This window comes from Lissotriton vulgaris, chromosome 11 (genome assembly GCF_964263255.1).
Source record: "Lissotriton vulgaris chromosome 11, aLisVul1.2, whole genome shotgun sequence".
NCBI classification, from domain to species: Eukaryota; Metazoa; Chordata; class Amphibia; order Caudata; family Salamandridae; genus Lissotriton; species Lissotriton vulgaris.
The window spans coordinates 724,297,097-724,311,094 of record NC_141699.1 but is presented as its reverse complement, the minus strand read 5'-3'; the positions used below and the strand labels follow the sequence as shown (position 1 = coordinate 724,311,094).

Sequence of the window (13,998 nt, the reverse complement as noted above, 5' to 3'; positions counted from 1 at the left end):
TTGCCTAGAATCACAGGATGCTAAACCTCATTGCCGAGACTCGAACCAGGTTCCCCAAATTTGAGGTTGACCGCCCTAGCCGTAAGACCATATCCTCTCCCCATATATGTGTCTTCTTGATTTTTTTAATGAGCATTTCATAAACGTTGCATTCAAATTTTCATTGTGTTCTAAGTGGCAGAGCTGGACAACCTCTATGGCACGATGCAATGATTACACAATGTTTACTCATCCAGTAAAAGTAACATGAGCATAGGAAAGGAATGGGGCTGCGGTCACTAACCTTTTGGTTGGACATCCACCCTGCCCAATTCAGGAAGGATATTAAGACCTGGCTCTTCGACTGAACCTCAGCGCCCATCTGGACCTGCAGTCCCCCCCCCCCCCGCCCCCTCCCTTCGCCTTATGTCCCTCACGGCAGAGTAGCCGCTCTTAACACACACTGATTGATTGGTTGATTGCCCTTCACCTATCCATAATGTGCAGGAATATGACAACGAGAAAAATGGCACACAGAAAATAGCAGTAGCATTTACAAGAGGGAGTGTAGATTATTGCAGCTCCCGATTTGGGAATGCCTGTAAACGTAACTTGATCACAGAAGATATAGACTGCTTCTATCTGTGTGGACATGGTCAATTTCACTTAGAAAACTTTTTGGTGTCCTTTCCTTGGCTCTGAACTCCTCTTCAAAGTTGTTCATGAACACTAGTGTAACAAGCACGCCATGGGCTTCGGTGCAAGCACCAAAGCTGCCCTATTGACTACTTCAGTTAATGTTAATGTTAATGTTAATATGAATTTATTAAGCGCTCGCACGCCCGGGGGCTTCATGGCGCTATAGAGGAAACACAACGCACCGGTTAGAGACAGAGATGGAGCAGCTCAGCAATACGCTTGGGAAAAGAGCCAGGTTTTAAGGGAGTGTCTAAAACTCAGGATGTTATCGCTCAGTTTTAATTGAAGAGGAAGGGAGTTCCAGAAAGGTGGCTGCGAGGTGGTCAAAGCAGCAGCCTCCGAGGCGCGTCCTCTTATAAGAGGGGATGATCAGAAGGGATTTGTGAGTGGACCGGAGATTACGGGAAGGGTTATATCTATTGAATAGATCTCTAATAAACTGAGGGCCAGAGTCATGTAAAGACTTAAATAGGATGCACCCGGTTTTAAAGGCCACTCGCTGCTCAACGGGCAGCCAGTGTAGCTGTTTCAGCCCTGATCTGACAGACTGCCTTTTAGATAGGTTCAAAATAAGTCTCGCTGCCTGGTTTTGAACCAACTGGAGACTTTTTAACTCTCCAGCTGGGAGCCCAAGGTAGAGGCTATTGGAAAAGTCCAATCTAGACAGGACCAGAGAAATGACAATCTGAGTAAGGGCAGCCGAGGAGAAAAAGCAGGCAACTTTCTTAATTTTCTTCAGTTGAAAAAAGCAGGATGAAACAACTGCGCCTACCTGTCTTTTCAGGGAGAGATCCTCGCTGATAAAAATCCCCAAGCTCTTAACTGAAGATGACTTGGACGGAGGGGCTCCCATGCTAGATGGCCAGAAGCTAGGGTTCCAACTAAGTGCACTCTGCCCAGGCAAGACCAGTTCAGTCTTGCCTGGGTTGAGTTTCAAATGATTGCAGCTCATCCAACTCAGGATGTGAGACATGGTGTTTTGAAAATCTTCCACTGAGTCCTTGGTGTTTAAAGGAAAGATGAGCTGCAAATCATCCGCATAGTTGAAGATGGTAACATTCGCTTCCCTAAGAGAATACAGAAGAGGGCGTAGGTATAAATTAAAAAGCAAAGGTGATAATGACGAGCCCTGAGGTACTCCACAGGTGGTAGGTATAGTGGGGGCTGTAAAAGAACCCAATCTGACAGATTGAGTGCGGCCAGTGATAAATGAGCGAATCCAGCTCAGTGCAGGGCCCCTAAGACCTGCTTGCTCGACACGGTTGACCAAGATGGCATAGTCAACCGTGTCGAACGCCGCCGAAAGGTCCAATAGTACCAGAGCCTGGTGGATCCTGGTAGTAAACCACAGCAATCATTAGGGTTCAATTTGCCCCTCAGGGTTTTGGCCTGGGTGCTGAGGCACCTGCTGCAACAGTGGTAGCTATGTCCCTGCTTATGAGCATACCCACTCACTGCCCCAAAGCCTTGTAATCAATGTTATGGTCACCACTCTCCCCCGCCACACCACAGTAGAGGCTTCTTAGTTATCACCTGTAAAATAAGGAATTATTTGCTCATTGTGCTAGATGTTGAGAAAAAAATCTATTTTTTGAAAACTCAGCTGTTTTAAATCCCATTCTTCAACAGCCAGCTCAGGAATACCTTCATATTGAAATAGTACAGAAAGCCAGTACACAGAAACAAATGTCCTGCACAGAGACAGCTACCCCCTTCATGATGGTATCATGAGTGGCTGCCTTATCATCTCTTTTGATCCCCCCTTTCTTAACAGGGACCACCACGTTTTCATTGGAATCACTGCATAATTGAAAAGTCGGTTCCATAAGTCTCAGTGTCCTCAGCAGAAGGATGTCCCAAGGACCCACTGAACATAAAGACATGTTCTTTCATTTGCACATGAGTTATTTTGAGTTTCCTTGCACAACCACTTTAGGAGTAGCAATGCACTTCACACTAAAACAAAAAAAAACATGAATGTGTGTGAAACAAACTATAACAGGTGATCTCATTTAGGAACAGACAACTTAAAAATGAGTCTTAAAGACATTCAAAACCCACTTATAATTTGAATGGAAGACCAGGAGACTGTGAGCTTACTGTATGAGCTGAACCTGGCCATCACCCAATGCTGTTCATCACAACAAGTGCAAGGCATTACATAATAAAAGGAAACCATGGGCACATCATGGCGCTGTTTACAATCCCATCAAGCACAGAGTCCATTTTCAATCTCTTGCTCCCACAAACTCCCTATTACTCAACTTCCCTACTCTGTGTTAGCCAAAATAGCTTACTTCTCCCCCTGCTTAGTTGTGCATGCCCAGTAGTAGTTCCCTGTGCTGTTTCAACCTCATCTACCTCACAACACCTTCATGCCATCTCCAGCATAACAATGAGTTCAACTCCTACTTCAGTTCAAACACTTTTATCAGTTATCTTCCTACTGATACCTTACTGGCTCCTGACAACTGCAAATGCATAACATCACTTATATCACACTAAAGGTGTTGAGTAGTACTAGACTCTCACAAACAGGCAAACTGGCATACCGAGAATCAAGTTGTGCCAGCTCTTCTCAGTGGCCTTAAGCTTAATACCTCAGTCCCTAGCCCCAATTTCCTTGCAGTCATCACTCAACTCTCCCAAAGCCCAAAGCAGACTGCCATGGACCCTTACTCAATGTCAGCTTAGCATTGAAGCATGGATCCAATAGTCATAATACTGTCAGAGTTTGCCCCCCACTTTCTCCCAATCACAAAAACCGGACTCACTGATTATTGCCCACAATTAACAAAAAAGCTACTACATTCTCTAGAACAAACCAACAGACATCATCACATGCGAAGAACCCCCAGCCCAGAAAGCAAATCCATCAAGGGCTTGCTCACAAATTATTTCGAAGAGTCCGCCTCCTCTTTCACCTGCATATTTATCTATCACCCTTCAAAAAGAAAGTGTCTGCAACAATTCCAGTTCTACGCCTGTGGGTCTGGGTGGCAAGAATATTCAAAGTAATGACCATATCAACCAATATACCCTCAACTGTGAGAACCATGGCACTACTCAACTGATGACTGAGTCCAACCCATGAAGATCATCTCAGAATTGGCCCCATGTTCTCAAAGGTGGTGAACCTCTGCATACTCTGCTACCAATTCCTCTCTCTGGCCAAGCCTTGCCATGCCATGTTAATTTATTTCATAATTGGTGAGCTCATTACCAAGTCTTCTCTCACAGCCTGTTTCTTTTTGGGCAAGAAACGTCACTATATCTACCGGTCATTAAAGGCCCGCTCCAGTGTTAAAGTACCGAGCTGAAGGTGAGGGCCTTTAACAAGTGAGTGGGCCTTTAATGGCCGGTAGAGCCAGCTACAGAGGGTGTAAGGCTATTCCAATAACGCCGCTAGAGAGTACAATTTTCTCAGGGAAATTTTTACGCGCATTGAAAAAAGCATTATAGAAAGCAGACTGCCCACTCTGTGGCAAAATGTTCAATGCAGCAATTGTTAATGGTAAGCATGACACAAAACACTGCAAAAAAAAGCTTTACATTAATTACATTGATAAAATAGTGATTGAACCCAATTAGTTTCATCACTGCCAATGTTAGAAGTCTTTTTCACGACTGAAATGTCAATTATATAAACAGAAAATCTCCCTTGATGTTTTTCACACCATTGCGTCCATTGATGACTGATCAGCATCTTTTTGCAGTCACATTTAGATTTAGGAAAATACCAGAGGTAAATGAATGGGGCATTAATTTTTACTAGAATTTGCATAGAGTGAGGTTCATATGGTGGATGAATAGGAATTTACCTGAAATCACGCCCCAAGATTCATTAAGAAGTCCTAGTTAAGAAGTCCTGTTAACTCCGCCCGCCTGAAGTTACTGGTACTACAGGAGCTTATAATTCCTGGAGTATGGAGTTAACAGGGATCATGAGTAGTGCCCAGAGGTCCAATTGGAAATAGGGAACCACTGAGGGATCAGTAATTACAGGTCTGATTCCACTGGTAACACATTCCCAGATGAACAACAACAGGTCTGTGAACATTGTAATTCCCATGGGCTGAAAACACACGGTTCCTGGCTCACCAGAATCACCATGGACCTCATAATGAGGGTTCAAGGTGAAGCATTGTTGCGCAATGCTTAAGGAGTCAGAGGGGCAGGCTTCTTTCATAACAAGCATTGGCAAAACCAATAGGTTTTGCCTATACAAGAACTATTCAGTCAATCAATCCGATGTTTTGTAAAGTGCAACTACTCACCCGTAAGGATCTCAAGGTGCTGGGGGTGTAGCTGCTGGTCTGTACAGGGTGCTGTGGTTCAGTCAAAGAGCCAGGTCTTGAGGGCCTTCCTGAAGTGAGGCAGTGACAGTGATTGCCTGAGGTGGAGAGGTTCTTTGAACCAGGTCTTTGCTGTTAGGTAGGAGAAGGATCTTCCTCCAGCAGTGGTCTTGAGAAAACGTAGGACGATTGCCAGGACCAGTTGGGCATAGCGAAGATTTCTGGTGGGTGCATGAGTAGGGTTTTTTTGGCGTGTGTGATGAGCTTGAGGGGATTTTTTTGTTGACTGGGAGCCAGTGGAGGTATTTCAAGTGGCTGGTGATGTGGCTGTGGCAGAAGATATTGAGGATGAGTCTGGCGGATATGTTTTAGCCATGTTGTGCACCAGCGTGGCAGCTGTTCATCGTGACTAAAAGTTAAAGGCGTAAAGGAGAGTGGCATCGAGTGTTGTGAAGTAGAGTGGCGTGGAGTAGAGTGGGGTGTTATGGAGTGGCTTAGAAAGTCATGGAGTGGTATAGAGAACATGGAGTGGAGTGAGGTAAAGTGAAATGGAGTGGCATAGAGTTGGGTAGCATAGTGTTATGAAGTGTAGTGAAGGGAGTAGAGTAGTGTAGAATGGAAGGGCATAGAGATTAACAGAGTGGAGTAGTGCTGAGTGGTGTAGAGCAGAGTAGCGTGTTGTAGAGTAGTTTTGTGGAATGGTGTAGAACTGAGTGGAGTGGCATAGAGGGTATTGCATAGATTGGAGTAGAGTGTTGTTGAGTAGGGTGGTGTAGAGTGGAGTAGATTGGAGTGACATAGAGTGGAGTTGTGTAGTGGAGTGGATTGGCATAGAGTGTCAGAGTGGAGTGACATAGAGTAGCATGGAGTGAAGTGGCATAGAGTGGTGTAGATTGAGTACTGGAGTGGAGTACAGTGGAGAGGAGTAGAGTGAGTAAACTGGCAGTGAGTGGTGTAGAGGAAGTTGCATAGAGCTTCATAGAATGGAGTAGAGCGGCACAGAGTGGAGTAAAGTTTAATGGAAAAGAGTGGAGTAGAGTGGAGTGTTATAGAGTGGAGTAGAGTGGCCTAGAGTGAAGTGGCTTAGAGTGCATTGGTTTTGAGAAATGTAATGTGGAGTGCCTTGGCATAGAGTAGAGTGGCGTAGAGTAGAGTGGTACAGAGTAGAGTGGTACAGAGTAGAGTGGTTCAGAGTAGAGTAGAGTGGAGCATAGATTGCAGTGGTGTAGAGTTCAATGGGACTAGAGAGGAGTGGTGCAGGATGGTGTACAGTGGCGTTGAGTGCAGTTGCATAGAGTAGATTGTTTCAGAGTAGAAAGAAGTGAGGCTGGGTAAAGTGGAGTGGTGTAGGATAGAGTGCAGTGGTGCAGAGTAGATTAGAATTACATAGAGTGTAGTGTTGTAGAGTGCACTGGCATTGAGTGCAGTGGTGCAGAGTAGAGTTCAGTGGCATAGAGTGCAGTGGTGCAGAGCAGTGTAGAGGTCAGCGGCAGAGAGTGTAGTGTAGCAGCGTTGAGTGCCTTTCCAAGTCTGTGGTGTAGAGTACATTGGCATAGAGTAGAGTGTTGCAGAGTAGAGTACTGTAGAGAACAGTCGCTACACTACAGTTGTGCAGAGTAGAATAGAGAGGTGGAAGGGCGAGATTTTGATCGATACCTTATCACTATTGATCTAAACCCCGGTCTGGTCGACTGAACCTTTATTGCCTGTCATTGAGGGAAGAAAGTGCATCTCTTACCAAGTTAGTTCACCCAATAAAGGACTCCGCCCAAAGGATCACAAACAACTTCTAGCTTTCAAAGGTTTATTATAAAGTCAATATAAGTTGAAGATACAGGCATCTCAGAATGAGATTCACAAGATAAACAGGCCCAACTACATACAAGTGCTCTCTGAAAGCCCTCAGACGAGCAACGGAAACTACAAGAACCAATTCTAAAAACAAGAGGGCTATGAGCATAGACACGTATTGTGTTCTCTCAGTCATTTACAGCCGGAAGGAAAATACAGGTTAGGCTGTCCCTACCCTGCTCTAGATGGTATCCCTACTTAACCAGGTCTCAACCTATCAAAAGGTGTCAGCAGTGAATGACCCCCAAGGGAAGTCACCCACTCTCAAGCTCTTGGTGAAAACCTATAGTTCTGCAGTCATGACCCCTCTCTGCCTACCCATCCGCTCTCTAAAGGGTCCTCAGGCATCTGCTCTAACTCCACCCCGGGGTGCTGTCCCTAATGCAAAAACATAACAACATTTGGGACGCCCCTCGTGAGACGCCCCTCACGTGGTGTATCTTCTGGCTTTTTCCATGATGAGGCTTCGTGGTTAGCGTCGACCTTGCTTCTCAGACTCTTCTCCGGCCCGCTGATACCCCTCAATACATTCCGTAACCCTCCTCCATGTCTGGTCCGTCTCTAGAACAAACTTCTATTCATTCTATTATAATTGGATCTCCCCTTTCTCTTGCAGACAGACATCGGCAGCCAAAACCCCAATTCTCATAGACTTCCAACCAAGTTTGCAACATTCTTCGGCCCAGACCAATATGTGTAAATCACTGTTTAAGCAATTCAGGCCTACAGCATTTCTCATAATGTTTATAGCATTCAACTTCTTCTTTAATTAATAGCATGTTAGTACTCCTAGTCTATTATTCGGTAACACATCTATAAATCATGACCTATTAACGTTATTACTAAAACATTAGTGCAATCCATGTCGTGAAATGAACCACCTTCCCCCTCCCTTCTAGCTCTGGCCCTGAGGCCTACCACGTTCTACGTTTAACCGTATGCCATCTTACATTTTAGCAGCTACACGACATGGATTCAGGAATAATCACGTCTAATAAAATCATATAGTTTCACACATTTCTGCATTAGTTCCACTTCTATTTAAATCTCTACATTAACTATATATTTCAGAATATAGATGTAGGTACTATCAGCACTCATGGCATTTCTCTTCATGACTTGTGCTTACTACGTGTAAGTGTGGTGTATTTCTACATTTAGGTCAGTTTGCGCTCTCTCAGTTCCCCCCTTTGATGACCTCTCGGGGTCATCATTAACATTTAAACTGCAGTGATTGCTAGCATAACTCGTTTCTGCGTCTCCAGAGCCCTCAGACTCCTGTACTGACTATCTTGTATGGCAGCCAATCTCTGCAGCTGTTCCCTCTGGGCTCTCTCTGACCTTCTTGCTCGGTACCATTTGAATACCCTCACCAATCCCCATAACACGATCCCACAGATCAATATTATGATGATAGGTTTTAGGATAGACCACACAAAGCTTTTGCCTAAGGTGGTGAGCCAACTTCCAGCTTCACTCATTCCATGGCCCACCTGTTCCCAGACATTTTCTCTACTCAGGTCTTTGATCTCCTTGTGAATATTAGTTATGTTCCTAATAACTTTCTCAAGGGGCTTTGAATTGTCTGGAATGTAAGTACAACATTCTTGGACCTTCAAAGCCTTACAGACTCCGCCCTCTTTTGCTAATAGGACATCTAATGCAAGGCGGTTCTGGAGAACCATAGCCCTTATCGATTGCATCTCTCCTTCTACCAGCATTAAGGACTGGGCAGTGCTGGCAGACAACCTGTCTACGACTGTTGCTAGTCGTCTAATTTTTACATCATTAAGGATTAATCCCAAAATAGGGAACACAGCTCCAAAGACATCTCCAACCATTTCTACATCTCCTACATCTCTCCTTCCTCTCGATGATGTCTTGCCCTCGATGATCTCTAAGTCTTGGGCATGATATATTTTGGGGAAGATAATTGCCAAGTAACATGAGCCATACCAATTGTCAGGTAGCCTCACGTAGGCATTTCTTCCACATACAAAATATACATTTGGAATCACTTGCATTCCCTTCAGGAAGTCCTTGGTATAGTACTCTAAATTGAAAGCATGTTCACAGCTAACTTCTCCCACGTATACATTTTCATAATACGTTTTGGCTCTGTGAAGACATAACTTTCCTCTCTGCGTTTTATCCAAAGCTATCGGACCACTACTACCCTTTCTCTTGTGTGACTTCTCTTCTTCGGTCCAATCTGTTTTCCATTGTCCTGATTTTTTCAAAATCTTTTGTCTCCTATTTCGATCATCCACCTGCCCTATGAACTTCTTCTCGACTTCTGACACCTTGCATGTAAGATTATTTCTACGGGCATGTGAAGTATCTAAGGTAATCCAAGGAATGAAAAACTTTGCCAACCTGTCTTCACTTTTCCAGTAGTCCCATTTATTCATTTGCTTATAATTTGGGACTTCTGGCAACACTGAGTCATAATTGGAGAAATAGTATTCAAAACTATCTCTCCCATAAAATATACTAAGCAATAAGCTACATGTAATGCCATATGTCAGCGGGAGGTGATGATACCTAATGCCTTCATCTACAGACGCTGGCAACTGCATGCAGACGTAACAGTCCTTAACCTCCATGGCATCCACGTATTCATATAGAAGTTTAGCATAAGCGTTTGACCTAAAGTCACCTTGGGACTCATCTACATGTAACCTGCGGGCTTCTGCAGCTAATAACGCTTTTTCTCGAGTGTTTTCCCTTTTCTCCCCAGCAACGGTGGGGGTAAGCGTCTCTACAGATTTCACATCGGTTACCCTTGCCTCCTCATTACGTCCCTCTACATAGGAAACAGTTACCACTAAAGCTATTAATATTATCACTCCTACTATTAGTGTGCCTATTATACATTTAGCCCTGCGGTTCTGAGTGCCGGCTTCCATTTCGTCAGACCGTATGGCTCTCTTGTAACTCAGCACAAAGTTCTTTTCTTTTCGTTCCTTTACAGTCTCTTTTACTCTTCTTGCTCTTAGAACCACACAACTGGAAGCTGACAACCTTCTTCGCAAAAAGTCCTTTAACAGTTCAATATAGACAACCCTAGCCCTTCTCCATCAACTCAGGGAAAGTCCCTACGATTCTCTGCTTCCTGGGCGCTAGGTAATCTTCTTTTCTTCTCGCTTATTTACAAAGTCTTTTAAGCATCCACTATCAGGCGTTCGCCTGCAGCTTCAATAGCAAAGTTCAATATTTCCAAACGAAGATTGTGCTCTTCATGGGCTGTTATTTTTGTACCAAAATCGGGGAATTGCAATTCTGTAAGAAACATGTGCTTTAACTTGCTGAGGCGGGGAGGACGGGGGAGCATGAATGTCAGTGACCCTTCTTGTTCGACTCCGGGTACTAACAGTCTTATTTCCACTGTGACGATGGGCTCAGAACTGGACACTACCACCGCTCGGATCCTCCCTGTCTCTGGTTTCGAAGACATTTGTCGCCAGATATGTCCACTCAGGGGTGGAGTATCTTCTGTTAGGCACACGCACTCTTCTTGACCTCCTCAAGTCCGGTGCTTCAGCGCCCTGAGCACCTTCTTCCGGGTCTGAGTCTTCTGATATCGGAGGAAGGGTTCTCTCCGGAGTTGACCTCAGGCTAGAGCTCCTTCTTTGCGGCCAATCAGCTTCTCCACGTACCCTTCTACTCCTTCTTCTTCTTGTTTGTTCACGCTCTCTGTCAGACCTGTCAGTGTCTGACTCGTACTCCCAGCTACTTTCTCCTTCAGTAGCGTCGTCTGTCTCGCTGCTGTACTGACCGTCCTCAGCTTGGTCAGACTCGTTCCCTGCTTCCGCTGGCACCTCTACAGCTTGGCTAGCCCCCTCTATGGCTTCTCGGTCCGCAGCTGGACGTCTATCCGAGAGAGGAGCTGTTTCTTCCAGAGGTGCTGGAACCCTCCGCGTATGTGACGCGTGGATCCAATTGGGCAGGCCTCCTACTTTCACAGCCGTGTTCGTGATCAGGATGATCTGGAAAGGCCCACGCCAACGAACATCCAGGCAACTTCTTCTCACGTGTTTTTTCACCAGGACCCAGTCCCCAGGCAACAGGTCATGACACGGGTCCTGGCACGATGGAACCTCGGCAGCCTGCACCTGAAGGGACACAGAATGAATGGCGTCAGACAGCCCCTTACAATAGTCCAGGATCATATCATCTGTGATATTTAACAGTGCAGTAGTTGGGACAGATGGCAACCTCATTGCTCTCCCCATTAACACCTCATGCGGTGACAGCCCCGTTCTTCTGTCTGGGGTACTACGGAGGCTCATAAGGACCAATGGCAAAGCGTCAGGCCAACTCAAGGATGTGGATGAACACACTTTTGCGATTCTGGCCTTGATGGTGCCATTGATCTGCTCCACAATTCCTGAGGCTTCTGGTCGGTAACTGCAATGTAATTTCTGATCTATATTCAGAGCCGCACAAATCATCTTCACAAGCTCGCTGTTGAAATGCGTTCCCCTATCTGATTCCAAAGAGGCCGGCACCCCGAAGCGCGGGATAAGCTCCCTAAGCAGTAACTTGGCTACTGTGAGGGTGTCGCACCTACGTGTAGGGTATGCCTCAACCCACCTGGAGAATACGCAAACAACCACCAGGACATAGCGGAGGCGGTTGCACCTTGGCATTTCAATAAAATCTATCTGCATTCGATTGAATGGACCTCCTGACCTCCCTATGTGGCTCAGTGCAACTGGTGTCTTTTTCCCTACATTCAACTGCTGACACGTCACACAACGCTGGCACACTGCTTCAGCTGCTACTCTGAACTTAGGGTTGTACCAGGTCTGTCTAAACACTCTCAGCATAGCATCTCTTCCTAAGTGGACAGGACCATGTATGTGTCTGGCCATTGGGCTCACCATCTCATTGGGCAACACTGCTCTGCCATCTGCTGAGACCCAGAAATGGGCCTCTCCCACCACGCATCCTGCTTTTTGCCATGTTTCTTTTTCACAATCAGGAGCATTTTCTTGCATGTCTTTCAGTTCGTCCCAAGTATCAACAGTTTCTAATATCATGGCTAATTCAGTACTTACATTTATTCCACCCACTTCCACCTCTGTGAAAGAGTACCCTGTTTCCGCGCAATACCGCGCGACTTCGTCGGCATATCTATTGCCTTGTGACACGAAGTCCATATTTCTGGTATGTGCGGTGCACTTCACAACTGCGATACCTGCTGGACATTGCAACGCCTCTAACAACAGGCGCACAAACTCTCCATTGCGAATGGGAGAGCCTGAAGAGGTCATGAAACCTCTTTGAGACCACAACTGCCCGTAATCATGAACTACCCCGTATCCATATTGGCTGTCAGTGTATATGGTGACTCGAATTTGATTGCTTGCCAGGCAGGCACGCGTCAGGGCAATAATCTCGGCCACCTGAGCGGAGTGTACTCCTTCCAGGCATCCAGCTTCCACAACTCCAGTAATTGTACAAACAGCGTAAGCTGCTCTCAACTGCCCAACTTCGTCTCTTACACATGAGCCATCGACAAAGAAAATTTCGTCTGGGTCAGTCAGTGGCTCATCTACGATGTCGGGTCTTGGTTTGGTGCATAGTTCAGTCACATCGAGGCAGTCATGGTCTGTACATTCATCATCATCCTCAATATCGTTTGGAAGTGGCATCAAGGTAGCAGGATTTAAAACAGAGCATCTCCTGAGGGTCACGTTCTCTGCAGCAAGAATAACTTGCTCATAGCGCGTGAGCCTGCTGTTTGTCAGATGCTGTGTTTTGGTCCTGGTCATCAATAATTCAACAGAATGGGGCACATGCACCTCTAATGGATGCCCCATAACTATGTTTTCACACCTCTCAATGCTGACACCTGTTGCGGCAACGGATTTGAGACATCCGGGCAACGCTGCGGCTACTGGGTCTAAAGTAGCCGAGAAATACGCGACTGGTCTACGGGCATTCCCATGAATTTGGACTAACACAGACAGCGCGCAACCCTCTCTCTCACAACAGTAGAGCAAGAATGGTTTATCGTAATCTGGCATTCCCAGAGCCGGAGCACGACACAAGTCCTCTCTCAGCTGTAGGAACGCCATCAAACAGTCTTTGTCCCATGGTACCGGATCACTCACCTCCTTGTGCGTCAGTTTTTGCAAGGGTTTTGCTTTCAGTGAAAAGTTTGCAATCCACTGTCGGCAATATCCCACCATCCCTAGAAACATCCTGACTTCTCTCTGTGTTTTAGGCGCATTCATCTTCATGATGGCCTCTATCCTGTCTGGTGACACTTTTCGTTTACCTTTCTCAATTCTGTGTCCCAAGTACTGCACCTCAGTCAGGCAGTACTGCAATTTTCCCGGGGACACCTTATGCCCATTTTCAGCTAGGTGATTTAACAATGCAATAGAGTCTTCCCTGCAAGCTTCTTCTGTTTCTGACGCCACAAGAAGGTCGTCTATGTACTGGACCAGAACTGACCTCTGGGGCAGCACTAGACTTTCAAGATTTTTCTTCAGAAGCTGGTTAAAGATCGATGGGCTCTCTGTATACCCCTGAGGAATACGACACCATGTTAGGACGCGACCTTCCAGCTTAAATGCGAAAAGAAAATGGCTCTCTTCGTCCAAAGGGATCGAAAAGAAAGCCTGGCAAAGATCAATTACAGTGAACCATTCTGCTTGGAACGGTATCTGAAACAGTATCACTGATGGATTCGGTACCACTGGACAACATGAAACGACTATGTTATTAATCTTTCGGAGGTCCTGCACTATCCGGAATTTCCCATTTGGTTTCTGCAAACCCATAATCGGGGAGTTACATGGACTACCCACGATTTCCTTCAGTATTCCCTGCTTAATCATGGACTCAATCACGGGTTTTATGCCTGCAATCGTTTCTGGAGTCAATTTATACTGAGGTGTTCTTGGAAACTCAGCATGAGGTTTCACTACAATTTTCACTGGGTCCACCCCTTTCACCAACCCAATCTCTTCCCCAGTGAAATCCCACACTTCTGGAGCTACTGTCTCTCTCAGGTCCCAGGGGAGCTCATCTACTGTCAGAGTGGGATACAACTCCACACATATTCTGGAATTTGCGACTTTGAAGTCAGCATCATCGTCATTAGTCAATACCTCCACTCCCTGTGGTGTGCAGTATATGGTGCAATTTAGTTTGCACA

General features: G+C 45.7%; 2 protein-coding genes across 3 annotated transcripts in view; one reads left to right on the top strand and one right to left on the bottom strand.

The window, feature by feature from the left end:
* Positions 1 to 13,998, top strand: part of LOC147683385 (glypican-5-like) — a 1,567,690-nt gene that overhangs the window by 261,034 nt on the left and 1,292,658 nt on the right. The gene's annotated exons all lie outside the window — the stretch shown is intronic.
* Positions 7,865 to 9,733, bottom strand: LOC147683387 (uncharacterized). The gene has a single exon (XM_086944832.1). The coding sequence runs from the start codon at positions 9,731 to 9,733 to the stop codon at positions 8,045 to 8,047; it is 1,689 nt and encodes a 562-aa protein (XP_086800958.1). The 3' UTR covers positions 7,865 to 8,044.

Coding starts and splice junctions, on each gene's coding strand:
- LOC147683387 (XM_086944832.1), bottom strand. CDS start 9,733: ATGGAAGCCGGCACTCAGAACCGCAGGGCTAAATGTATAATAGGCACA.